This window comes from Heptranchias perlo, unplaced genomic scaffold, assembly GCF_035084215.1.
Source record: "Heptranchias perlo isolate sHepPer1 unplaced genomic scaffold, sHepPer1.hap1 HAP1_SCAFFOLD_308, whole genome shotgun sequence".
Classification (NCBI taxonomy): domain Eukaryota; kingdom Metazoa; phylum Chordata; class Chondrichthyes; order Hexanchiformes; family Hexanchidae; genus Heptranchias; species Heptranchias perlo.
The window spans coordinates 217,375-244,228 of NW_027139320.1; the positions used below are offsets into that span (position 1 = coordinate 217,375).

The window sequence follows — 26,854 nt, forward strand, 5'->3', positions numbered from 1 at the left end:
CTCCCACCGTCGGCGGCCGTGCCTTCAGCCGCCCGGGCCCCAAACTCTGGAATTCCCTCCCTAAACCTCTCCGCCTCTCTCTCCTCCTTCAAGACGCTCCTTAAAACCCGCCTCTTTGACCGAGCTTTCGGTCACCTGTCCCTAATATCTCCTTAAGTGGCTCGGTGTCTGATTTCTGTCTGATTTTACGCTCGTGTGAAGGGCCTTGGGGGACGTTTTACTACGTCAAAGGCTCTTGTTGTCGTCATCACACATTCAGCACTGGATGAGCAGAAACTTCCTCCTAATTAAACGTTGGGAAGACCGAAGGCGTGTATTTTATTCAAACAGCTGCCTTGTCTCCCCCCCTCGGAGTGCTGGACCTGTTCCTGTATCGCGAACCTGCTTCTCCTGCTCTCAGGTATCTGTGTGATGGGCTCGCATTCTGCTCAGACTAATAATTAGACTACCTCAATTCAGCTTCAAAGGATTCGAATTCCAGTGTTCCTCCCTCCAATTTTCTCCCTCCCACTGCCTTTGGAAAGATGTGAGGGGGCGGGTGGGGCGCGGAGGCTTTGGGAGAGGACACTGGGGGTGGGGGTGTTGGGTTGGGAGTGTCTGAGGATGCACATGGAAGAAATAAAGATTTGTATTTAGCTGGCGTCTTTCGCGACCTCAGGACGTCCCAAAGTGCTCGACAGCCAATGAAGTGCTTTTTCTTTTAAGCGTAGTCGCTGTCGTAAACGCGGCGGCCAATTCGCGCACAGCAAGATCCCACAAACAGCAATGTGATAATGATCAGTTTTTAGGTGTTGCGGATTGAGGGGTAAATGTCGGCCCCCAGGACACCGGGGAGAACTCCCCCCCCCCGCCCCCCCCCGCCGCTCTTCTTCGAAATAGTGGCCGTGGGATCTTTTACGTCCGCACGAGAGGGGCAGACGGGGCCTCGGTTTAACGTCTCATCCGAAAGGCGGAACCTCCGACAGTGCGGCGCTCCCTCAGTACCGACCCTCCGACAGTGCGGCGCTCCCTCGGTACTGCTCCTCCGACAGTGCAGCGCTCCCTCAGTACCGACCTTCCGACAGTGCGGCGCTCCCTCGGTACCGACCCTCCGACAGTGCAACACTCCCTCGGTACTGACCCTCCGACAGTGCAGCGCTCCCTCAGTACTGCCTCTCCGACAGTGCAGCGCTCCCTCAGTACTGACCCTCCGACAGTGCGGCGCTCCCTCAGTACTGACCCTCCGACAGTGCGGCGCTCCCTCAGTACCGACCCTCTGACAGTGCGGCGCTCCCTCAGTACTGCCCCTCCGACAGTGCGGCGCTCCCTCAGTACTGACCCTCCGACAGTGCAGCGCTCCCTCAGTACTGACCCTCCGACAGTGCAGCGCCCCCTCAGTACTGACCCTCCGACAGTGCGGCACTCCCTCAGTACTGCCCCTCCGACAGTGCAGCGCTCCCTCAGTACTGACCCTCCGACAGTGCAGCGCCCCCTCAGTACTGACCCTCCGACAGTGCGGCGCTCCCTCAATACTGCCCCTCCGACAGTGCAGCGCTCCCTCAGTACCGACCTTCCGACGGTGCCGCGCTCCCTCAGTACTGCCCCTCCGACTGTGCAGCGCTCCCTCAGTACGGACCCTCCGACAGTGCGGCGCTCCCTCAGTACCGACCCTCCGACAGTGCGGCGCTCCCTCGGTACTGCTCCTCCGACAGTGCAACGCTCCCTCGGTACTGACCCTCCGACAGTGCAGCGCTCCCTCAGTACTGCCTCTCCGACAGTGCAGTGCTCCCTCAGTACTGCCCCTCCGACAGTGCGGCGCTCCCTCAGTACTGCCCCTCCGACAGCGCGGCGCTCCCTCAGTACTGCCTCTCCGACAGTGCAGCGCTCCCTCAGTACTGACCCCCCGACAGTGCAGCGCTCCCTCAGTACTGCCCCTCCGACAGTGCGGCCCTCCCTCAGTACTGCCCCTCCGACAGCGCGGCGCTCCCTCAGTACCGACCCTCCGACAGTGCGGCGCTCCCTCAGTACCGACCCTCCGACAGTGCGGCGCTCCCTCAGTACCGACCCTCCGACAGTGCGGCGCTCCCTCAGTACCGACCCTCCGACAGTGCGGCGCTCCCTCAGTACTGACCCTCCGACAGTGCGGCGCTCCCTCAGTACTGACCCTCCGACAGTGCGGCGCTCCCTCAATACTGCTCCTCCGACAGTGCAGCGCTCCCTCAGTACTGTACTGGGAGTGTCGGCCTGGATCATGGGGCTCGACTCTCTGGAGTGGGACTTGAAACCACGACCTTCTGACTCAGATGTGAGAGAGAGTGATACCCTCTGAGCCAGGGCTGACACTGAATATACATAATATAAAATAAAATAGTTTTGAAAGGCGATTTGCTGAATTTGAAGCAGGAACAGTCCCTTTTGGAGTATGAATAATCCTGTGTCTGTGTCTCATAATCACAGAGTTACCACTGTAAGCCAAGTGGAAAAGGGAATTCAATATATACATGAAAAGGAAAAATTTGCAGGGCTATGGGGAAAGAGCAGGGGGAGTGGGACTAATTGGATAGCTCTTTCAAAGATCCAGCACAGGCACGTTGGGCTGAATGGCCTCCTTCTGTGTTGTAAGAGTCTATGATTAAGCCTGTGCACAGTTCTGGCCTCCGTATTACATAAAGGGATATAGAGGTACTGGAGAAGGTGCAAAAAAGATTCACAAGGCTGATAGCAGAACTGAGAGGTTATAACTATCAGGAAAGGCTGAACAGGCTGGGGGTCTTTTCTCTAGAAAAGAGAAGGCTGAGGGGGTGACCCTGGTAGAGGTCTTTAAAATTATGAAGGGGTTCGATAGGGTAGACGCAGAGATGATGTTTCCACGTGTGGGAGAGACCAAAACTCGGGGTCATATGTACTGACTCGCTGACAGCGGGCGTGGACCGGGGCAGGACATATGGGATGGTGGGTCGGGTAATTGGGCTGCAAATGTCTGATGTGGATTTTGTTGCCTCAAATCTCAATAAATGCTTCCAGTGCTCAGCAGGGCTTAAGTCAGAGCACGCTATAAATGGCCAGCTTCAGCAGTCTGTTTCCTCTCCGTGCCTGTTCTTTTCATGTCTGTCTGTGTGTGTGTGTGTGTCTGTGTGTGTGTGTGTGTGTGTGCGTGTGCGTCTGTGTGCGTCTGTGTGCGTATGTTTTAAGGAACAGGTATGTAAAGTAGAAATGGCCATGGTTGATAGCAAGGGGAAAATACTCAAGCCGCACCCTCTACCCCCCTCCTGTTCCCTTCCTCTCCCCTCCTCCTGCCCCCCTTCCGCTCTCTTCCTCTCCCTCCCTCCTACTCTCGCTCCTCCTGTCCCCCTCCACTCCCTCCTTCTGATCCCCCTTCTCTCCCCCTCCGCTCGCCCCTCCTACTCTCCCTCCCTCCTCCTGTTCCCACTCCACTCCCTCCTCCGCTCCCCCTCCTACTCTCCTTCCCCCTCCACTCCCCCTCCTGTCCCCCCTCTGCTCTCCCCTCCCCTGCCCCCTTCCTCTCCCCTTCCGCTTCCCACTCCTCTTCCTCTCCCGCCCTCCTACTCTCGCTCATCCTGTGCCCCCCCCACCTGTCCCCCTCCACTCCTCCCTCCTGTCCCCCCTCCTCTCCCCCTCCTACTCTCCCTCCCTCCTCCTCTCGCTCCTCCTGTCCCCCTCCACTCCCCCCTCCTGTCCCCCTCCAATGCCCCCTCCTGATCCCTTTTCCATCCCCCTCCTCTCGCTCCTCCTGTCCCCCTCCACTCCCCCCTCCTGTCCCCCTCCAATGCCCCCTCCTGATCCCTTTTCCATCCCCCTCCTCTCGCTCCTCCTGTCCCCCTCCACTCCCCCCTCCTGTCCCCCCCTCCTCTCCCCCTCCTACTCTCCCTCCCCCCTCCTCTCGCTCCTCCTGTCCCCCTCCACTCCCCCCTCCTGTCCCCCTCCAATGCCCCCTCCTGATCCCTTTTCCATCCCCCTCCTCTCGCTCCTCCTGTCCCCCTCCACTCCCCCCTCCTGTCCCCCCCTCCTCTCCCCCTCCTACTCTCCCTCCCCCCTCCTCTCGCTCCTCCTGTCCCCCTCCACTCCCCCCTCCTGTCCCCCTCCAATGCCCCCTCCTGATCCCTTTTCCATCCCCCTCCTCTCGCTCCTCCTGTCCCCCTCCACTCCCCCCTCCTGTCCCCCTCCAATGCCGCCTCCTGATCCCTTTTCCATCCCCCTCCTCTCGCTCCTCCTGTCCCCCTCCACTCCCCCCTCCTGTCCCCCTCCAATGCCGCCTCCTGATCCCTTTTCCATCCCCCTCCTCTCGCTCCTCCTGTCCCCCTCCACTCCCCCCTCCTGTCCCCCCTCCTCTCCCCCTCCTACTCTCCCTCCCCCCTCCTCTCGCTCCTCCTGTCCCCCTCCACTCCCCCCTCCTGTCCCCCTCCAATGCCGCCTCCTGATCCCTTTTCCATCCCCCTCCTCTCGCTCCTCCTGTCCCCCTCCACTCCCCCCTCCTGTCCCCCTCCAATGCCCCCTCCTGATCCCTTTTCCATCCCCCTCCTCTCGCTCCTCCTGTCCCCCTCCACTCCCCCCTCCTGTCCCCCCCCTCCTCTCCCCCTCCTACTCTCCCTCCCTCCCCCTCTCGCTCCTCCTGTCCCCCCCCCCCCGCGCCCTACGCGCCCCCTCCTGCGCTCCCCCTGTTCCCCCCCCCCCCCACCCCCTTCCTCTCTCTCACTCCTCTAATTGGACAGCTCTTACAAAGAGCCGGCACAGGCACGATGGGCCAAATGGCTGTGTGTGATTCTATGGGTGAGGGAAGGGGCAACTGGGTTAACGATCGTCCATTTAATCCGGTGAAAATAAAACAATTCAAAACAGACTGTTCTTGCCACAAAACACGCGCTGTTTGTGTGTTGTGCAACTCCTGGAATGCAGCATTGTTGTGTTGACGATCCGGATTGGATTATTAGACCACGATATCAAGAACTTGCATTTATACAGCGCCTTTAACGTAGTAAAACATCCCCCGAGGCGCTTCACAGGAGCGTTAATCAGTCAGAAATTGACACCGAGCCACATAAGGAGATATTAGGGACAGGTGACCAAAAGCTCGGTCAAAGAGGTAGGTTTTAAGGAGCGTCTTAAAAGGAGAGAGAGAGAGAGAGGCGGAGAGGTTTAGGGAGGGAATTCCAGAGCTTAGGGCCCGGGCAGCTGAAGGCACGGCCACCAATGGTGGGAGCGATGGAAATCGGGGGGGGGACGCGCGAGAGGCCAGAATCGGAGGAGCGCAGAGATCTGGGAGGGTCGTAGGGGGCTGGAGGAGGTCACAGAGATAGGGAGGAGGGTGCGAGGAGGCCATGGAGGGGATTTAAAAAACGAGCATGAGAATTTTAAAATCGAGGCGTTGCCGGACCGGGAGCCGATGTGGGTCAGCGAGCGCAGCGCGAGGGGGGGCGTCGGTTTGACGGGCGAACGGGACTCGGTGCGAGTTAGGATACGGGGCAGGGTTTTGGATGAGCTGGTGTTCTCGGAGGGCGGAAGACGAGGAGGCCGGCCGGGAGAACGTTGGGATAGTGGAGTCTGGAGGGGACAGAGGGCACGGACGAGGGCTTCAGCGGACGGGGCTGAGGCAGGGGACGGAGACGGGCGATGTTAGGGAGCGGGAAGTAAGCGGTCTCAGTGGCCAGAGAAGCCGCTGGCAGCTCGTAGCGGGGACCGAGGACAATGTGAGGCAGTGGAGTCTCTGGATGGCGATGTAATAGAAAACAGTCCTGATTCTCATTATTTTTTTTTTAAATCACGTTGTTTACAAGTGACCCAGCCAGTACATAATTGGACTCTTGCCCCTTGAAAAAAGAATTACGCGATGAACTGGCAGGCTGAAATTATTCTTAACCATGTCACCGCACTCTGGGCCCCGTCAGATCGAGAGAGGCCGGTCCCTTAAATACATACCCTCTTTCAACATGAAATGACCGGCCGCCATTATCGTCCGTAATTACAGCCTGCTTCCAACCAAACCACATTCCCATAAACTGCACACTTCAAAAACACACCCCGTCATTTAACTTCGGAGAAATGTGCGCAATCCCCTGTTCTCCCTCGAAGAAAGAAAGACTCGCATTCATCCAGCGTCTTTCACAACCTCGGGACGCCCCCAAAGCCCTTCACGGCCGACGGAGCGCTTTTTCTTCTTGCGACGTCGGGAAACGGGGGTGGGGGCGGGGGGGAGGGCAGCCAAATTCGCGCACAGCGAGATCCCACAAGTGGCGACGAGACAGGCCGACCCAGATAACGTGCCTCTAGGTGTTGGTCGAGCGAGGTGTTTGCAGGAAGGGATGCAAGGGCGGGGTGGGGGGGTCATCGTAAGGAAGAGAGATCGGAGAATTTTCTAAATGGCGAGGAGCCAGGAACTGAGGAGGAGCAGGGGGGGTTTAGGGGGGGTCCGGGTGCAGAAATCACTAGCGGACAAGTAGAAAAAATAATCAGAAAGGCCAGTGGGATGTTGGCCTTTATCTCGAGGGGGCTGGAATATGACAGGGGTGGAAGTTATGATCCAGTTATAGAAAGCTCTGGTCCGACCCCCATCTGGAGACACCGCCCTCAGTTCTGGCCACCCCCCCCGCCCCCTCATGAGGGATATATCGGCCTCGGAGGGGGGCGCAGAGCAGATTCACCAGAACGATACCCGGGGTGGGGGCTAAAAGGGGTTAAATTCCGAGGACAGGTTGCACAGACTGGGCTTGTGTTCCCTCGAGTGTAGGAGATTAAGGGGTGATCTCATCGAGGGGTTTGAGATGATTAAAGGACTCGATAGGGTCGATAGAGAGAAACTATTTCCTCTGGTGGGGGGAGTCCAGAACAAGGTGGGGGGGGGCAGAACCTTAAAATTAGAGCTCGGCCGTTGATGTCGGGAAGCATTTCTTCACACAAAGGGGGGAGTGGGAATCTGGAACTCTCTCCCCCAAAAAAACTGTTGAGGCTGGGGGTCAATTGGAGCTTTCAAGACTGAGATCGATAGATTTTTTGTTGGGTATCGAGGGACACGGAGCAGAGGAGGGTAAATGGAGTTAAGATGCAGATCAGCCATGATCTGACTGAATGGCGGAACAGGCTCGAGAGGGGCTGAATGGGCCTCCTCCTGTTCCTGTGTAACAGGCTCGAGGGGGCTGAATGGCCTCCTCCTGTCCCTGTGTAACAGGCTCGACGGGGCTGAACGGCCTCCTCCTGTTCCTGTGTAACAGGCTCGAGGGGGGCTGAACGGCCTCTTCCTGTTCCTGTGTAACAGGCTCGAGAGGGACTGAATGGGCCTCCTCCTGTTCCTGTGTAACAGGCTCGAGGGGCTGAATGGCCGCCTCCTGTTCCTGTGTAACAGGCTCGAGGGGGCTGAACGGCCTCCTCCTGTTCCTGTGTAACAGGCTCGAGGGGGCTGAACGGCCTCCTCCTGTTCCTGTGTAACAGGCTCGAGAGGGACTGAATGGGCCTCCTCCTGTTCCTGTGTAACAGGCTCGAGGGGACTGAATGGGCCTCCTCCTGTTCCTGTGTAACAGGCTCGAGGGGGCTGAACGGCCTCCTCCTGTTCCTGTGTAACAGGCTCGAGGGGGGCTGAACGGCCTCCTCCTGTTCCTGTGTAACAGGCTCGAGGGTCCTGAATGTTAATGTTCCCGATCAAGGACAATACACTTCAAACTTTATTTTCGATGTGTCCTTTCCCCCCGAAAGAAAGAATGAAAAAATTCTCTCCCCGTCCAACTGTGCGGAAAGTGAGTTTTTTTTTTTAACATAATATATAAAGAAAAAAAATTGTAGCCAAAAGTTCTTCAGAAAAGTTCCCAAACCACATTGGCCCAATCGTTTTATATGTACTCGAAACCCCAATGCAACTTTGCGTTTCTACAGTCGCCAAGATTGTGATTAGGACAGTCACCACAAGCATTCCAACCTCCTTTGTGACGTGTCAAAGACGTTAATCAGGTCTGTGCAGAGGTCTTTTGGATTAAATTCTGCGCTCACAGAGCGAGTTCCATTTTGTTCCCCCCCCGCCACCGACTCCATCCCTCTCCCCGGCCGCTGCCTGAGGCCGAACCGGACCGTCCGCAACCTCGGCGTTCCCGTTCGACCCTGAGCTGAGCTTCTGACCCCCATATCCGCTCCATCGCCGAGTCTGCCTACTCCCACCCTCCGTAACATCGCCCCGTCTCCGCCGCCCCCCTGCCTCGGCTCATCCGCCGCTGAAACCCTCGTCCGCGCCCTTTTTTCGCCTCCAGACTCGACGATCCCAGCGCTCTCCTGGCCGGCCTCCCATCGTCCGCCCTCCCGTAAACTTCAGCTCGTTCCAAAACTCTGCCGCCCCCCCTCCCCCGTATCCGAACTCGCACCGAGTCCCGTTCACCCGTCACCCCATCCCCGACCCGCGCTCGCTGACCTACAGCGGCTCCCGGTCCGGCAACGCCTCGATTTTAAAATTCTCGCCCTCGTGTTCAAATCCCCTCCACGGTCTCCTCGCCCCTCCCTCCCTATCTCTGTAACCTCCTCCAGCCTCTACGGCCCTCCCAGATCTCTGCGCTCCTCCAATTCTGGCCTCTTGCGCATCCCCCCCCGATTTCCATCGCTCCCACCATCGGCGGCCGTGCCTTCAGCTGCCCGGGCCCCAAGCTCTGGAATTCCCTCCCTAAACCTCTCCGCCTCTCTCTCTCTCCTCCTTAAAACCTACCTCCTTGACCGAGCTTTTGGTCACCTGTCCCTAATATCTCCTTATGCGGCTCGGTTTCAATTTTCTGTCTGATTTACGCTCCTGTGAAGCGTCTCGGGGGACGTTTTACTACGTTACAGGCGCTGTAAATAAATGCAAGTTGCAGATGAGTAAAAAAATCACTGACGGGGTTAAACCGAACCCTTATGGACGCGACCTTAATTTCATTCTGAGCATCCTATAATTTTTTCAGATCTATTATTCCCCTATTTTTGCATCGCTTGAAGTTGTGGTTTTAGTGTATGTGGTCTGCCTCGGAACAGAGAGAGAGAGAGCGAGGGAGAGAGAGAGAGAGAGAGAGAGCGAGAGACACAGAGAGAGAGAGAGAGAGAGAGAGAGAAGTAAAAATGAAAAGATGATTACCAAGAGTCCTAAATGTTGAGTGTAGGCGTCACCCGCCACAGCGTCTGTGGCTCCCGCCCGCGGGAGCTCATCACTTTGCCAGATCCCAAAGGCTCCAGACATCTCATTGAGGGCAAGACTGGTCCGCCACAGAGGCAGGAAGCTATGCCCACTCGGCCACCCTGCTGAGATAGCATTCAGCAACGTGGCAGATGTGACCAGGGGTTTCTCCAACCCCTCTCCACCGGGGAAAGAGGCTCCGCTCCGCTCCGCTCAAAGGCAGACGGGCTCCCTCCCTCCCTCCCTCCTTCCCTCCCCGCCACCACTCCCCTACGCTCGGGGTCTGTGCGGCATCAAGAGTCGGAGGACTCCCCACCACCCACCCCCCCCCGGCCTCTCCTCCACCTACCCCAGAGACAGAAAGTCTCACACACACACACACACGCTCACACACACACACACACACACACTCTCACACACTCCAACACACACTGACATTCTCACTCACGCAAACACTCTCACACACTCACACACCCTCGCACATTCTCACTCACACATGCTCTCACACACTCACATACACACTCTCACACAGACGCACTCACTCTCACACACTCACGCTCTCACACACTCACATACACACTCTCACACACTCTCACACTCACACATGCTCTCACACACTCTCACACACTCTCACACTCACACATGCTCTCACACACTCTCACACACTCTCACACTCATACACACTCTCACACACTCCAACACACACTGACACTCTCACTCACGCAAATACTCTCACACACTCACACACCCTCGCACATTCTCACTCACACATGCTATCACATGCTCACACTTACACATGCTCTCACACACTCACATACACACTCACACAGACGCACTCACTCTCACACACTCATGCTCTCACACACTCACATACACACTCTCACACACTCTCACACTCACACATGCTCTCACACACTCACATACACACTCTCACACTCACACATGCTCTCACACACTCACATACACACTCTCACACTCACACACGCTCTCACACACTCACATCCACACTCTCACACTCACACATGCTCTCACACACTCACATACACACTCTCACACTCACACACGCTCTCACACACTCACATACACACTCTCACGCACACCCACGCGCACACCCACACACACCCACGCGCACACCCACACACTCACATACACACTCTCACACTCACACATGCTCTCACACACTCACATACACACTCTCACACTCACACACGCTCTCACACACTCACATACACACTCTCACACATGCTCTCACACACTCACATACACACTCACACTCACACATGCTCTCACACACTCACATACACACTCACACATGCTCTCACACACTCACATACACACTCTCACACAGACACACTCACATACACACTCACTCTCACACACATACATGCTCTCACACACTCACATACACACTCTCACGCACACCCACGTGCACACCCACACACACCCACACACCCACACAAACACAGGCACACACAAATTCTCCACGCTCCTGATACGTGCACACGCACATGGATGAAACCTTTTCAGTGATATTTGCCCGCGTTCTTCCTGCTGCCTAATCTGGAACATCGCTCTACTTTTAAACACTTTCTAAGGTGTTGACAACACCCTCTCCCTCCTACACTCCTCCGGACGGCCATATTTTGCGTATTAGCCCAGGGAGTGCCACCTGTGGTTCAGTGGGTAGCACCCTCTCTCGCCTCTGGTCAGAAGGTCAGAGGTTCGAGCCCCCACTCCAGAGACTGGAGCACATAATCCAGGCCGACACTCCCAGTGCAGTACTGAGGGAGCGCCGCACTGTCGGAGGGTCGGTACTGAGGGAGCGCCGCACCGTCGGAGGGTCGGTACTGAGGGAGCGCCGCACTGTCAGAGGGTCGGTACTGAGGGAGCGCCGCACTGTCGGAGGGTCGGCACTGAGGGAGCGCCGCACTGTTGGAGGGTCAGTACTGAGGGAGCGCCGTGCTGTCGGAGGGTCGGTACTGAGGGAGCGCCGCACTGTCGGAGGGCCGGTACTGAGGGAGCGCCGCACTGTCGGAGGGTCGGTACTGAGGGAGCGCCGCACTGTCGGAGGGTCAGCACTGAGGGAGCGCCGCACTGTCGGAGGGTCAGTACTGAGGGAGCGCCGCACTGTCGGAGGGTCGGTACTGAGGGAGCGCCGCACCGTCGGAGGGTCGGTACTGAGGGAGCGCCGCACTGTGGGAGGGTCAGTACTGAGGGAGCGCTGCACTGTCGGAGGGTCAGTACTGAGGGAGCGCCGCGCTGTGGGAGGGTCAGTACTGAGGGAGCGCCGCACTGTCGGAGGGTCAGTACTGAGGGAGCACTGCACTGTCGGAGGGGCAGTACTGAGGGAGCACTGCACTGTCGGAGGGTCAGTACTGAGGGAGCGCCGCGCTGTGGGAGGGTCAGTACTGAGGGAGCGCCGCGCTGTGGGAGGGTCAGTACTGAGGGAGCACTGCACTGTCGGAGGGGCAGTACTGAGGGAGCACTGCACTGTCGGAGGGGCAGTACTGAGGGAGCGCTGCACTGTCGGAGGGTCAGTACTGAGGGAGCGCCGCACTGTCGGAGGGTCAGTACTGAGGGAGCGCCGCACTGTCGGAGGGTCAGTACTGAGGGAGTGCTGCACTGTCGGAGGGTCAGGACTGAGGGAGCGCTGCGCTGTCGGAGGGTCGGTACTGAGGGAGTGCTGCACTGTCGGAGGGTCAGTACTGAGGGAGCGCCGCACTGTCGGAGAGTCAGTACTGAGGGAGCGCCGCACTGTCGGAGGGGCAGTACTGAGGGAGCGCCGCACTGTCGGAGGGTCAGTACTGAGGGAGCGCCGCACTGTCGGAGGGGCAGTACTGAGGGAGCGCCGCACTGTCGGAGGGTCAGTACTGAGGGAGCGCCGCACTGTCGGAGAGTCAGTACTGAGGGAGCGCCGCACTGTCGGAGGGTCAGTACTGAGGGAGCGCCGCACTGTCGGAGGGTCGGTACTGAGGGAGCGCCGCACTGTCGGAGGGTCAGTACTGAGGGAGCGCCGCACTGTCGGAGGGTCGGTACTGAGGGAGCGCCGCACTGTCGGAGGGTCAGTACTGAGGGAGCGCCGCACTGTCGGAGGGTCGGTACTGAGGGAGCGCCGCACTGTCGGAGGGTCGGTACTGAGGGAGCGCCGCACTGTCGGAGGGTACTCACTGAAGGAGTGAGTACCCGTCGCCTGAGTGTAATTATTCCGTCGCTCGGTGATACCGTCTGTTCACAAGCGGCAGGGAAATGACGGGGTTTCGTCAGACCGAATGACCCCCGGCATTGTGCGGAGCAGCAACTGTTGCCTTTAAAGCAAGCGCCTCGGCTACACTGCGACTCTAAGTGTTCTCCAAAGCCTCGAAAACCAGCAGCTTCCTGCCCGGACACGTTGGGACAGAGAATCCACATCCCTCTGCCTGTGCGTTCGGAGAACGAAAGAAAAAACATTTTTATTTGAGCGACCTCTACTTTAAAAATGTGCCACATCTCTGGGAGTGATGGTGGGTGCGCGACAGTCTCCAGGGAGAGCTCGGTCGGCAGTCAAACGCTCGGCCTTCCGTACAATTAGAGAAAGGAGGCACTTGAGTTTAGGTCAGCGCCTTTAACGTGGCGAAACGTCCCCCGAGACCCTTCACGGGAGCGCAAATCAGACAAAAAAAATCGACAGCGAGCCACATCGTGAGATATTAGGGGCAGGTGACCAAAAGCCCGGTCAAAGAGGCGGGTTTTAAGGAGCGTCTTAAAGGAGGAGAGAGAGAGAGAGAGAGAGGCGGAGAGGTTTAGGGAGGGAATTCCAGAGCTCGGGGCCCGGGCAGCTGAAGGCACGGCCGCCAATGGTGGGAGCGATGGAAATCGGGGGGGATGGACAAGAGGCCAGAATTGGAGGAGCGCAGAGATCTGGGAGGGTCGTAGGGGCTGGAGGAGGTTACAGAGATAGGGAGAGGGAGGCGAGGAGGCCACGGAGGGGATTTGAACACAAAGACGAGAATTTTAAAATCGAGGCGTTGCCGGACTGGGAGCCGATGTCGGTCAGCGAGCGCAGGGGAGGGTGATACAACACCTTAAACCGCCTCAGGACGTCCCAAAGCGCTTTACAGCCAATGAAGTACTTTTTTTTTTGAAGTGCGGTCACTGTTGTAATGTAGAAAACGCGGCAGACAACTTGCACACAGCAAGATCCCACAAACAGCAATGAGATAATGTCTAGATAATCTGTTTTTTTTAGTTGTTGGTTGAGGGATAAATATCGGCCCCAGGACACCGGGGAGAACTCCCCCCTGCTCTTCTTCGAAATAGTGGCCGTGGGATCTTTTACACCCATCTGAGAGGGGCAGACGGGGCCTCGGTTTAATGTCTCATCCGAAAGACGGCACCTCCGACAGTGCAGCACTCCCTCAGTACTGACCCTCCGACAGTGCGGTGCTCCCTCAGTACTGACCCTCCAACAGTGCGGCGCTCCCTCAGTACTGACCCTCCGACAGTGCGGCGCTCCCTCAGTACTGACCCTCCGACAGTGCGGCGCTCCCTCGGTACTGACCCTCCGACAGTGCGGCGCTACCTCGGTACTGACCCTCCGACAGTGCGGCGCTCCCTCAGTACTGACCCTCCGACAGTGCGGCGCTCCCTCAGTACTGACCCTCCGACAGTGCGGCGCTCCCTCAGTACTGACCCTCCGACAGTGCAGCGCTCCCTCAGTACTGCCCCTCCGACGGTGCAGCGCTCCCTCAGTACTGACCCTCCGACATTGCAGCGCTCCCTCAGTACTGACCCTCCGACATTGCAGCGCTCCCTCAGTACTGCCCCTCCGACGGTGCAGCGCTCCCTCAGTACTGACCCTCCGACATTGCAGCGCTCCCTCAGTACTGACCCTCCGACAGTGCGGCGCTCCCTCAGTACTGACCCTCCGACAGTGCAGCGCTCCCTCAGTACTGACCCTCCGACGGTGCAGCGCTCCCTCAGTACTGACCCTCCGACAGCGCGGCGCTCCCTCAGTACTGACCCTCCGACGGTGCAGCGCTCCCTCAGTACTGACCCTCCGACAGTGCAGCGCTCCCTCAGTATTGCCCCTCCGACGGTGCAGCGCTCCCTCAGTACTGACCCTCCGACAGCGCGGCGCTCCCTCAGTACCGACCCTCCGACGGCGCGGCGCTCCCTCAGCACTGCGCCGGGAGTGTCGGCCCGGATTATCGGGCTCGAGTCTCTGGAGTGGGGGCTCGAAAGCACAGCTTTCTGATTCAGAGGGGGGGCAGCGAGAGCTCCCCACTGAGACCGAGCTGGTATCAATCAGCCGGTGACCTGCACCTCAGCCCCACATCTCTTGGTGCCCTTGCACAACAAAAACAGGGCTCCCGGCACACAGATAACCCTGAGGAACAGTGGCCCCTCCCTCCCCCAAACCCCCAGCGTCATTTAAAGATTTCAACTTAATGAAAAATACTTCCCCTGGCATTAATATAATGCGAAATACTACTGGTATTACTCAACCCGAAGGCATCCCTTGCAATATTTGATGTTTAACCCAAAAAACCTCAATTTTGAAAAGTTCGGGAAAAAATGATCGGAATCATGAGATCTCTGGGCGAATTTTGTGCTGGAATTTGCAAAGGGGACCGTGTGCTTCCTCCCTCCACCCTGCCAGTTGCTGGCATAGCTCGTCCCACTCGAGAATCTGCAGAGAAGCAGTTTTTAAGTGTAGGTCGGGCAGCGTTTGCAAGGGTTCATTAAAGGCCGTTTGATGTGGTGAGGGGGTTTGCCGGGGAGGGAGGGAGGGAGGGAGGGAGGGAGGGGGGTGGGGGGGGGCCAGACAATTGAACTCGGAGATGGAGGGAAGAGCCAAGCCAGTCTCAACGAGCTGGCTTTTCACTGCATCACTCAGCCCCTCACTCACATCTCAGCTCTGTCTCCCAGTGCCCAGCGAGGGGATTAAAGCGTCTGGCTGACAAAAATAAAAAAAAATGCGTCCAGGTGGAAGTAAGGACTTTGCACGTGTCCAGCGCCTCTCGCGCGTCCTCGGGACGCTTTACAGCCGCTGAAGTACTTTTTTCAAGCGTGGCTGTGAGGCGGGAAACGCGCGGCAGGCAATTGGCGCACAGCGAGATCCCACAAACAGCGATGTGATAAATGACCGGATAATCTGGTTTTCTTTCAGCGATGTTGGTTGAGGGATAAATATCGGCCCCCAGGACACCGGGGAGAACTCCCCCCCCCCTGCTCTTCTTCCAAATAGCGGCCGCGGGATCTTTTGCACCCACCTGAGAGGGGCAGACGGGGCCCTCGGTTTAACGTCTCATGCGAAAGACGGGACCTCAGACAGTGCGGCGCTCCCTCAGTACTGACCCTCCGACAGCGCGGCGCTCCCTCAGTACTGACCCTCCGACAGCGCGGCGCTCCCTCAGTACTGACCCTCCGACAGTGCGGCGCTCCCTCAGTACTGACCCTCCGACAGTGCGGCGCTCCCTCAGTACTGACCCTCCGACAGCGCGGCGCTCCCTCAGTACTGACCCTCCGACAGTGCGGCGCTCCCTCAGTACTGACCCTCCGACAGTGCGGCGCTCCCTCAGTACTGACCCTCCTACAGTGCGGCGCTCCCTCAGTACTGACCCTCCGACAGTGCGGCGCTCCCTCAGTACTGACCCTCCGACAGTGCGGCGCTCCCTCAGTACTGACCCTCCGACAGCGCGGCGCTCCCTCGGTACTGACCCTCCAACAGTGCAGCTCTCCCTCAGTACTGACCCTCCGACAGTGCAGCACTCCCTCAGTACTGACCCTCCGACAGTGCGGCGCTCCCTCAGTACTGACCCTCCGACGGTGCGGCACTCCCTCAGTACTGACCCTCCGACAGTGCAGCTCTCCCTCAGTACTGACCCTCCAACAGTGCAGCTCTCCCTCAGTACCGACCCTCCGACAGTGCAGCTCTCCCTCAGGACTGACCCTCCGACAGCGCAGCGCTCCCTCAGTAGCGGGAGCTCGAACGCACGACCTTCTGACTCAGAGGCGAGAGAGAGATACCCACTGAGCCACGGAAGGGGGAACAATCTCCTTTTTCTCCTACCCGCTCCCCCCCCCCGCCAAAGCTTTCTTTCCCCCTTCCTCTGTTGCTGGACTAAGTTTCTGCAGGTGCCGCCACACTCTAGTACTTTAGCCGAGCGGTTTGTTGGTGGGCTATTCAGCAATGCGGGGCTTCACAGACCAGCCCAATCCTGCACTCACCCAACGTCCACACATACATCGCACGGACTTCTGATCGTAGGGGTACATGGAGCCAGAAGCCTGTATTATTTTTTTTTTTTTTAGCTACTCTCAAGCCCAGGACAGTTTGAGTCAACATCAACTTGCATTTATCCAGCGTCCCCCCGAGGCCCTTCACAGGAGCATAAATCAGACAAAATCAGACACCGAGCCACATGAGGAGATATTAGGGACAGGTGACCAAAAGCCTGGTCAAAGAGGTAGGTTTTAAGGAGCGTCTTAAAGGAGAGAGAGAGAGAGAGAGAGAGGCGGAGAGGTTTAGGGAGGGAATTCCAGAGCTCGGGGCCCGGGCGGCTGAAGGCACGGCCGCCAATGGTGGGAGCGATGGAAATCGGGGGGATGGACAAGAGGCCAGAATTGGAGGAGCGCAGAGATCTGGGAGGGTCGTAGGGGCTGGAGGAGGTTACAGAGAGAGGGAGGGGGGGGAGGGCCATGGAGGGATTTGAAAACGAGGATGAGAATTTTAAAATCGAGGCGTTGCCTGACCCGGAGCCGATGTGGGTCAGCGAACACAGTGGGTGAGGGGTGAACGGGACTCGGTGCGAGTTAGGATACGGGGCAAGCAGGAGTTTTGGACGAGCTCCAGTTTACGTACCCGTCCAGTGCGTATCTGGTTGATGAAGGGAGTGGCTTGTATTCCCTCGAGTGTCGAAGATTAAGGGGTGATCTCATCGAGGGGTTTGAGATGATTAAAGGATTCGATAGGGTCGATAGAGAGAAACTATTTCCTCTGGTGGGGGGAGTCCAGAACAAGGCGGGGGTGCAGAACCTTAAAATCAGAGCCGGGCCGTTCAGGGGTGATGTCGGGAAGCATTTCTTCACACAAAGGGGAGTGGGAATCTGGAACTCTCTCCCCCAAAAAAAGCTGTCGGGGCCGGGGGTCAATTGGAGCTTTCAAGACTGAGATCGATAGATTTTTTTGGGGTATCGAGGGACACGGAGCAGAGGAGGGTAAATGGAGTTGAGGTACAGATCAGCCATGATCTGCTTGAAAGGCAGAACAGGCTTGAGGGGCTGAGTGGCCTCCTCCTGTTCCTGTGTAACAGGCTCGAGGGGGGCTGAATGGGCCTCCTCCTGTTCCTGTGTAACAGGCTCGAGAGGGGCTGAATGGGCCTCCTCCTGTTCCTGTGTAACAGGCTCGAGGGGCTGAGTGGCCTCCTCCTGTTCCTGTGTAACAGGCTCGAGGGGCTGAGTGGCCTCCTCCTGTTCCTGTGTAACAGGCTCGAGGGGCTGAATGGGCCTCCTCCTGTTCCTGTGTAACAGGCTCGAGAGGGGCTGAATGGCCTCCTCCTGTTCCTGTGTAACAGGCTCGAGGGGCTGAATGGCCTCCTCCTGTTCCTGTGTAACAGGCTCGAGGGGGCTGAACGGGCCTCCTCCTGTTCCTGCGTAACAGGCTCGAGGGGGGCTGAATGGGCCTCCTCCTGTTCCTGTGTAACAGGCTCGAGAGGGGCTGAATGGGCCTCCTCCTGTTCCTGTGTAACAGGCTTGAGAGGGGCTGAATGGCCTCCTCCTGTTCCTATACTCCTATGTTGCTCAAGGATTATCCTGGAAGGGCTCGGCCAAAGGGACTGACTGTGTGAATGAAAGCAGCTCTTCTGTTTTTGAAGAGAATCACAGCTGTACCCAATTTGAAACGCCAGGCAAACTGGCTACCATTTTATTTTTGCAGGGGGTGGGGGGCGGGGGACCGGAGGGGAAGGGGTGCGGTGGGGGATGCGTTATTTATAGGGCTGGCAAAGGATGTAAGCTGCCACAAGACTGGATTTGTCTGTCCCAGGAAAAACACAAGTGGACAGTTTCCTCCTGCAAAGGTAATTATCCAGCTAGGTCTCCTAGTTCCTAATTCCAGCCTTGTGGTGAGTACATTTCAAACCTCCCCCACCCCCCCAGAAGAAAAAGTACCATACGCACAAGCAGAAAACAGACTGGCTAACAAAAATAAACATTATTATCTCATGTCAGTTCAGTTCACTTCTCTCGTGGCAGTGGGGGCGAGAGCAGGATGGGGGTTGGGGTTGGGGGCAAGACGGAATACAGGCGTCAGTCGTTGGGTTAAAGGCAAGGGCCCAGAAACATTCAACTGGGGCAATACAGCGGAGAAAATGAGAGAGCGAGTGAGTTAGGGAGAGATTCCAGCGAGCTAGAGATATGGGTGGAGAGTGAGATGGAGATGGAGTGAGGTGGGGAAGGGGGTGAGACGTGGAGAGATGGATGGAGGGTGAGATGGAGAGAGAGCGAGATTGAGAGAGAGTGAGGTAGAAAGGGATTGAGATATGGAGAGATAGATGGAGAGTGGGATGGAGGGAGAGTGAGATATAGAGAGATGGATGGAGAGTGAGTGAGATATAGAGAGATGGATGGAGAGTGAGATGGAGAGGTTGAGGTAGGTGGAGATAGGGAGATGGAGTGAGGTGGGGAAGGGGGTGAGACGTGGAGAGATGGATGGAGGGTGAGATGGAGAGAGAGCGAGATAGAGAGAGAGTGAGGTAGAAAGGGATTGAGATATAGAGATAGATGGAGTGTGCGATGGAGAGAGAGTGAGATATAGAGAGATGGATGGAGAGTGAGATGGAGAGGTTGAGGTCGGTGGAGATAGTGAGATGGAGTGAGGTAGAAAGGGGGTGAGACGTGGAGAGATGGATGGAGGGTGAGATGGAGAGAGAGCGAGATAGAGAGAGAGTGAGGTAGAAAGGGATTGAGATATGGAGAGATAGATGGAGGGTGAGATGGAGAGAGAGTGAGATAGAGAGTGAGGGAGAAAGGGAGTGAGATATAGAGAGATAGATGGAGAGTGAGATGGAGAGAGAGTGAGATATAGAGAGATGGATGGAGAGTGAGATGGAGAGGTTGAGGTCGGTGGAGATAGTGAGATGGAGTGAGGTAGAAAGGGGGTGAGACGTGGAGAGATGGATGGAGGGTGAGATGGAGAGAGAGCGAGATAGAGAGAGTGTGAGGTAGAAAGGGAGTGAGATATAGAGAGATAGATGGAGTGTGCGATGGAGAGAGAGTGAGATATAGAGAGATGGATGGAGAGTGAGATGGAGGGAGAGTGAGATGGAGGGAGAGTGAGATATAGAGAGATGGATGGAGAGCAAGTGAGATATAGAGAGATAGATGGAGAGAGAGTGAGATATAGAGAGATGGATGGAGAGTGAGATGGAAAGGTTGAGGTAGGTGGAGATAGGGAGACGGAGTGAGGTAGAAAGGGGGTGAGACGTGGAGAGATGGATGGAGGGTGAGATGGAGAGAGAGCGAGATAGAGAGAGTGTGAGGTAGAAAGGGAGTGAGATATAGAGAGATAGATGGAGTGTGCGATGGAGAGAGAGTGAGATATAGAGAGATGGATGGAGAGTGAGATGGAGAGGTTGAGGTCGGTGGAGATAGTGAGATGGAGTGAGGTAGAAAGGGGGTGAGATATGGAGAGATAGATGGAGGGTGAGATGGAGAGAGAGCGAGATAGAGAGAGAGTGAGGTAGAAAGGGATTGAGATATGGAGAGATAGATGGAGGGTGAGATGGAGAGAGAGTGAGATAGAGAGTGAGGGAGAAAGGGAGTGAGATATAGAGATAGATGGAGAGACCGTGAGATAGAGAGAGATGGATGGAGAGTGAGATGGAGGGAGAGTGAGATATAGGGAGATAGATGGAGAGAGAGTGAGATATTGAGAGATGGATGGAGAGTGAGATGGAGAGGTTGAGGTAGGTGGAGATAGGGAGATGGAGTGAGGTAGAAAGGGGGTGAGACGTGGAGAGATGGATGGAGGGTGAGATGGAGAGAGAGTGAGATAGAGAGAGAGTGAGGTAGAAGGGGAGTGAGATATAGAGTGAGTGAGGTAGAAAGGGAGTGAGATATGGAGAGATAGATGGAGGGTGAGATGGAGAGAGAGTGAGATAGAGAGAGATGAATGGAGGGTGAGATGGAGAGAGAGCGAGATAGAAAGAGAGTGAGGTAGAAAGGGATTGAGATATGGAGAGATAGATGGAGGGAGAGTGAGATATAGAGAGATGGATGGAGAGTGAGATGGAGAGGTTGACGTAGGTGGAGATAGGGAGATGGAGTGAGGTGGGGAAGGGGGTGAGACGTGGAGAGATGGATGGAGGGTGAGATGGAGAGAGAGCGAGATAGAGAGAGAGTGAGGTAGAAAGGGATTGAGATATAGAGATAGATGGAGAGAGCGTGAGATAGAGAGAGATGGATGGAGAGTGAGATGGAGGGAGAGTGAGATATAGAGAGATGGATGGAGAGCAAGTGAGATATAGAGAGATGGATGGAGAGAGAGTGAGATATAGAGAGATGGATGGAGAGTGAGATGGAAAGGTTGAGGTAGGTGGAGATAGGGAGACGGAGTGAGGTAGAAAGGGGGTGAGACGTGGAGAGATGGATGGAGGGTGAGATGGAGAGAGAGCGAGATAGAGAGAGTGTGAGGTAGAAAGGGAGTGAGATATAGAGAGATAGATGGAGTGTGCGATGGAGAGAGAGTGAGATATAGAGAGATGGATGGAGAGTGAGATGGAGAGGTTGAGGTCGGTGGAGATAGGGAGATGGAGTGAGGTAGAAAGGGGGTGAGACATGGAGAGATGGATGGAGGGTGAGATGGAGAGAGAGCGAGATAGAGAGAGAGTGAGGTAGAAAGGGATTGAGATATGGAGAGATAGATGGAGGGTGAGATGGAGAGAGAGTGAGATAGAGAGTGAGGGAGAAAGGGAGTGAGATATAGAGAGATAGATGGAGAGTGAGATGGAGAGAGAGTGAGATATAGAGAGATGGATGGAGAGTGAGATGGAGAGGTTGAGGTCGGTGGAGATAGTAAGATGGAGTGAGGTAGAAAGGGGGTGAGACGTGGAGAGATGGATGGAGGGTGAGATGGAGAGAGAGCGAGATAGAGAGAGAGTGAGGTAGAAAGGGATTGAGATATGGAGAGATAGATGGAGGGTGAGATGGAGGGAGAGTGAGATATAGAGAGATGGATGGAGAGTGAGATGGAGAGAGAGTGAGATATAGAGAGATGGATGGAGAGTGAGATGGAGAGGTTGAGGTAGGTGGAGATAGGGAGATGGAGTGAGGTGGGGAAGGGGGTGAGACGTGGAGAGATGGATGGAGGGTGAGATGGAGAGAGAGCGAGATAGAGAGAGAGTGAGGTAGAAAGGGATTGAGATATAGAGATAGATGGAGAGACCGTGAGATAGAGAGAGATGGATGGAGAGTGAGATGGAGGGAGAGTGAGATATAGAGAGATCGATGGAGAGAGAGTGAGATATTGAGAGATGGATGGAGAGTGAGATGGAGAGGTTGAGGTAGGTGGAGATAGGGAGATGGAGTGAGGTAGAAAGCGGGTGAGACGTGGAGAGATGGATGGAGGGTGAGATGGAGAGAGAGCGAGATAGAGAGAGAGTGAGGTAGAAGGGGAGTGAGATATGGAGAGATAGATGGAGGGTGAGATGGAGAGAGAGTGAGATAGAGAGAGATGGATGGAGGGTGAGATGGAGAGAGAGCGAGATAGAGAGAGAGTGAGGTAGAAAGGGATTGAGATATGGAGAGATAGATGGAGAGAGAGTGAGATAGAGAGTGAGGTAGTAAGGGAGTGAGATATAGAGAGATAGATGGAGAGTGAGGTAGTAAGGGAGTGAGATATAGAGAGATAGATGGAGAGTGAGAGAGAGAGTGAGGTAGAAAGGGAGTGAGATATAGAGAGATAGATGGAGAGTGAGAGAGAGTGAGGTAGAAAGGGAGTGAGATATAGAGAGATAGATGGAGAGTGAGATGGAGAGGTTGAGGTAGGTGGAGATAGGGAGATGGAGTGAGGGGGAAAGGGGGTGAGACGTGGAGAGATAGATGGAGAGTGAGATGGAGAGAGATTGAGAGAGTGAGATATATAGAGATGGATGGAGAGAGAGTGAGATAGGGAGAGATAGATGGATAGCAAGTGAGATAGAGAGAGATAGATGGAGAGTGAGATGGAGAGAGAGCGAGATAGAGAATGAGGTAGAAAGGGAGTGAGATATAGAGAGATAGATGGAGAGTGAGATGGAGAGAGAGTGAGATAGAGAGAGTGAGGTAGAAAGGGAGTGAGATATAGAGAGATAGATGGAGAGTGAGATGGAGAGAGATTGAGAGAGTGAGATATATAGAGATGGATGGATAGAGAGATATAGAGATAGATGGAGAGTGAGATGGAGAGAAAGTGAGATATAGAGAGATAGGTGGAAAGTAATAGGGAGAGATTGAGATAGATAGCAATAGAGAGATATAGTGAGATGGGGGAGAGAATGAGATATAAGATAGATGGAGAGAGATTGTGATAGATAGGGAAATATAGTAATAGGGAGAGTGAGATAGAGAGATGGTGAGATAGAGACATGGACATAGTGAGACAGAAAGTGTAAGATAGAGATAGGTAGGGAGAGATAGTGAGGTAGAGAGAGTGAGGAAGAGAGAAAGAGCGATTTAAAGTGAAATAGAGATAGAGAGTGCAATAGAGATAAAGTGAGAGATAGAGTGAGAGAGATAATGACAGAGAGAGAGTGAAATTGAGAGACAAGGCCCCCCGTCTGCCCCTCTCAGGTGGTTGTTAAAGATCCCACGGCCACTATTTCGAAGACGAGTAGGGGGGGGAGTTCTCCCCGGTGTCCTGGGACCAATATTTATCCCTCAACCAACATCATTAAAAAACAGATGATCTGGTCATTTATCACATCGCTGCTTCTGTTGGCTGACCATTTCCCTACATTACAACATTGACGATACTCCAAAGTACTTCATTGGCTGAAAAGCATTTGGGACATCCCGAGGAGGTATAAAGCACTGAATAAAAGCAAGTTCACACAGCCTCTTCACATCCCCTTTCCACTTTTCCCTTGGCGATGCTTAACCCTTCATCCTCTACACAAACTATCCCCTTTCTCACTCCCACCACCCTTTCAATCACTGCTTCCTCGCTCTCCTAATCTCCCTCGCTCTCCAAATCTTCCATCGCTCTCCTAATCTCCCTCACTCTCCTAATCTCCCTCGCTCTCCTAATCTCCCTCGCTCTCCTAATCTCCCTCGATCTCCTAATCTTCCCCCTCTCCTAATCTCCCTCGCTCTCCTAATCTCCCTCGCTCTCCTAATCTCCCTCGCTCTCCTAATCTCCCTCGCTCTCCTAATCTCCCTCGCTCTCCTAATCTCCCTCGCTCTCCTAATCTCCCTCGCTCTCCTAATCTCCCTCGCTCTCCTAATCTCCCTCGCTCTCCTAATCTCCCTCGCTCTCCTAATCTCTCGCTCTCCTAATCTCCCTCGCTCTCCTAATCTCCCTCGCTCTCCTAATCTCCCCCTCTCCTAATCTCCCTCACTCTCCTAATCTCCCTCGCTCTCCTAATCTCCCTCGCTCTCCTAATCTCCCTCGCTCTCCTAATCTCCCTCGCTCTCCTAACCTCCCTCGCTCTCCTAATCTTCCTCACTCTCCTAACCTCCCTCGATCTCCTAATCTTCCTCACTCTCCGAATCTCCCTCGCTCTCCTAATCTTCCCTGCTCTCCAAATCTTCCTCACTCTCCATATCTCCCTCGCTCAACTAATCTCCCTCGCTCTCCTAATCTTCCCTGCTCTCCAAATCTTCCTCACTCTCCAAATCTTCCCTGCTCTCCTAATCTCCCTCGCTCTCCTAACCTCCCTCGCTCTGCATATCTACCTCGCTCTCCTAATCTCCCTCGCTCTCCTAATCTCCCTCGCTCTCCTAATCTCCCTCGCTCTCCAAATCTCCCTCGCTCTCCAAATCTCCCTCGCTCTCCTAATCTTCCCCCTTTTCTAATCTCCCTCACTCTCCAAATCTCCCTCACTCTCCAAATCTTCCTCGCTCTCCTAATCTCCCTCGCTCTCCTAATCTCCCCCCTCTCCTAATCTTCCTCACTCTCCTAATCTCCCTCGCTCTCCAAATCGTCCTCACTCTCCAAATCTTCCCTGCTCTCCTAATCTCCCTCGCTCTCCAAACCTCCCTCGCTCTGCATATCTACCTCGCTCTCCTAATCTCCCTCGCTCTCCTAATCTTCCTCGCTCTCCTAATCTCCCTCACTCTCCTAATCTCCCTCGCTCTCCTAATCTACCTCGCTCTCCAAATCTCCCTCGCTCTCCAAATCTCCCTCGCTCTCCTAATCTTCCCCCTTTCCTAATCTCCCTCACTCTCCAAATCTCCCTCACTCTCCAAATCTTCCTCGCTCTCCTAATCTCCCTCGCTCTCCTAATCTTCCCCCTCTCCTAATCTCCCTCGCTCTCCTAATCTCCCTCGCTCTCCTAATCTCCCTCGATCTCCAAATCTCCCTCGCTCTCTTAATCTCCCTCGATCTCCTAATCTTCCCCCTCTCCTAATCTCCCTCGCTCTCCAAATCTTCCTCACTGTCCTAATCTCCCCCCTCTCCTAATCTCCCTCACTCTCCTAATCTCCCTTGCTCTCCAAATCTTCCCCACTCTCCAAATCTCCCTCGCTCTCCTAATCTCCCCCCTCTCCTAATCTTCTCTCTCTCCTAATCTTCCTCACTCCACTAATCTCCCCCCTCTCCGAATCTCCGTCACTCTCCTAATCTCCCTCGCTCTCCTAATCTTCCCCCTCCTAATCTTCCTCGCTCTCCTAATCTCCCCCTCTCCTAATCTTCCCCCTCTCCTAATCTTCCCCCTCTCCTAATCTCCCTCACTCTCCTAATCTCCCTCGCTCTCCTAATCTTCCCCCGCTCCTAATCTCACTCGCTCTCCGAATCTCCCTCGCTCTCCTAATCTCCCTCGCTCTCCTAATCTTCCCCCTCTCCTAATCTCCCTCGCTCTCCAAATCATCCTCACTCTCATAATCTCCCCCTTTCCTAATCGCCCTCACTCTCCGAATCTCCCTCGCTCTCCCAATCTCCCTCGCTCTCCTAATCTCCCTCGCTCTCCTAATCTCCCTCGCTCTCCTAATCTCCCTCGCTGTCCTAATCTCCCTCGCTCTCCTAATCTCCCTCGCTCTCCTAATCTCCCTCGCTCTCCTAATCTTCCTCGCTCTCCTAATCTCCCTCGCTCTCCTAATCTTCCCCCTCTCCTAATCTCCCTCGCTCTCCTAATCTCCCTCACTCTCCTAATCTCCCACGTTCTCCTAATCTCCCTCGATCTCCTAATCTTCCCCCTCTCCTAATCTCCCTCGCTCTCCAAATCTTCCTCACTGTCCTAATCTCCCCCCTCTCCTAATCTCCCTCACTCTCCTAATCTCCCTCGCTCTCCAAATCTTCCTCACTCTCCTAATCTCCCCCCTCTCCTAATCTCCCTCGCTATCCTAATCTTCCCCCCTCTCCTAATCTTCCTCACTCTACTAATCTCCCGCCTCTCCTATTCTCCCTCACTCTCCTAATCTCCCTCGCTCTCCTAATCTTCCTCGCTCTCCTAATCTCCCTCGCTCTCCTAATCTTCCCCCTCTCCTAATCTCCCTCGCTCTCCTAATCTCCCTCACTCTCCTAATCTCCCACGTTCTCCTAATCTCCCTCGATCTCCTAATCTTCCCCCTCTCCTAATCTCCCTCGCTCTCCAAATCTTCCTCACTGTCCTAATCTCCCCCCTCTCCTAATCTCCCTCACTCTCCTAATCTCCCTCGCTCTCCAAATCTTCCTCACTCTCCTAATCTCCCCCCTCTCCTAATCTCCCTCGCTATCCTAATCTTCCCCCCTCTCCTAATCTTCCTCACTCTACTAATCTCCCGCCTCTCCTATTCTCCCTCACTCTCCTAATCTCCCTCGCTCTCCTAATCTTCCCCCTCTCCTATCTTCCTCGCTCTCCTAATCTCCCTCGATCTCCAAATCTCCCTTGCTCTCTTAATCTCCCACGATCTCCTAATCTTCCCCCTCTCCTAATCTCCCTCACTCTCCAAATCTTCCTCAATGTCCTAATCTCCCCCCTCTCCTAATCTCCCTCGCTCTCCTAATCTCCCTCACTCTCCTAATCTTCCCCCCTTTCCTAACCTTCCCCACTCTCCTAATCTTCCCTACTCTCCTAATCTCCCTCGCTCTCCTAATCTCCCCCCTCTCCTAATCTTCCCCCTCTCCTAATCTTCCTCACTCTACTAATCTCCCCCCACTCCGAATCTCCCTCACTCTCCTAATCTCCCTCGCTCTCCAAATCTTCCCCCTCTCCTAATCTTCCTCGCTCTCCTAATCTCCCTCACTCTCCAAATCTCCCTCACTCTCCTAATCTCCCTCGCTCTCCTAATCTTCCCCCTCTCCTAATCTTCCTCACTCTCCTAATCTCCCTCGCTCTCCAATTCTTCCACCTCTCCTAATCTCCCTCACTCTCCTAATCTCCCTCACTCTCCTAATCTCCCTCGCTCTCCTAATCTCCCTCGCTCTCCAAATCTTCCCCCTCTCCTAATCTTCCTCGCTCTCCTAATCTCCCTCACTCTCCTAATCTCCCTCACTCTCCTAATCTCCCTCGCTCTCCTAATCTCCCTCGCTCTCCAAATCTTCCCCCTCTCCTAATCTCCCTCACTCTCCTAATCTCCCTCGCTCTC

At 55.3% G+C, this 26,854-nt stretch overlaps 1 protein-coding gene across 1 annotated transcript in view; it reads left to right on the top strand.

The window, feature by feature from the left end:
* The first annotated feature begins 5,471 nt into the window (after positions 1 to 5,471).
* Positions 5,472 to 26,854, top strand: part of LOC137311221 (transcription factor Sp7-like) — a 55,530-nt gene continuing 34,147 nt past the window's right edge. Inside the window, exon 1 of the mRNA XM_067978540.1 lies at positions 5,472 to 5,684. Coding sequence (XP_067834641.1) covers positions 5,472 to 5,684 — 213 coding nt within the window. The remainder of the gene's footprint in view (positions 5,685 to 26,854) is intronic.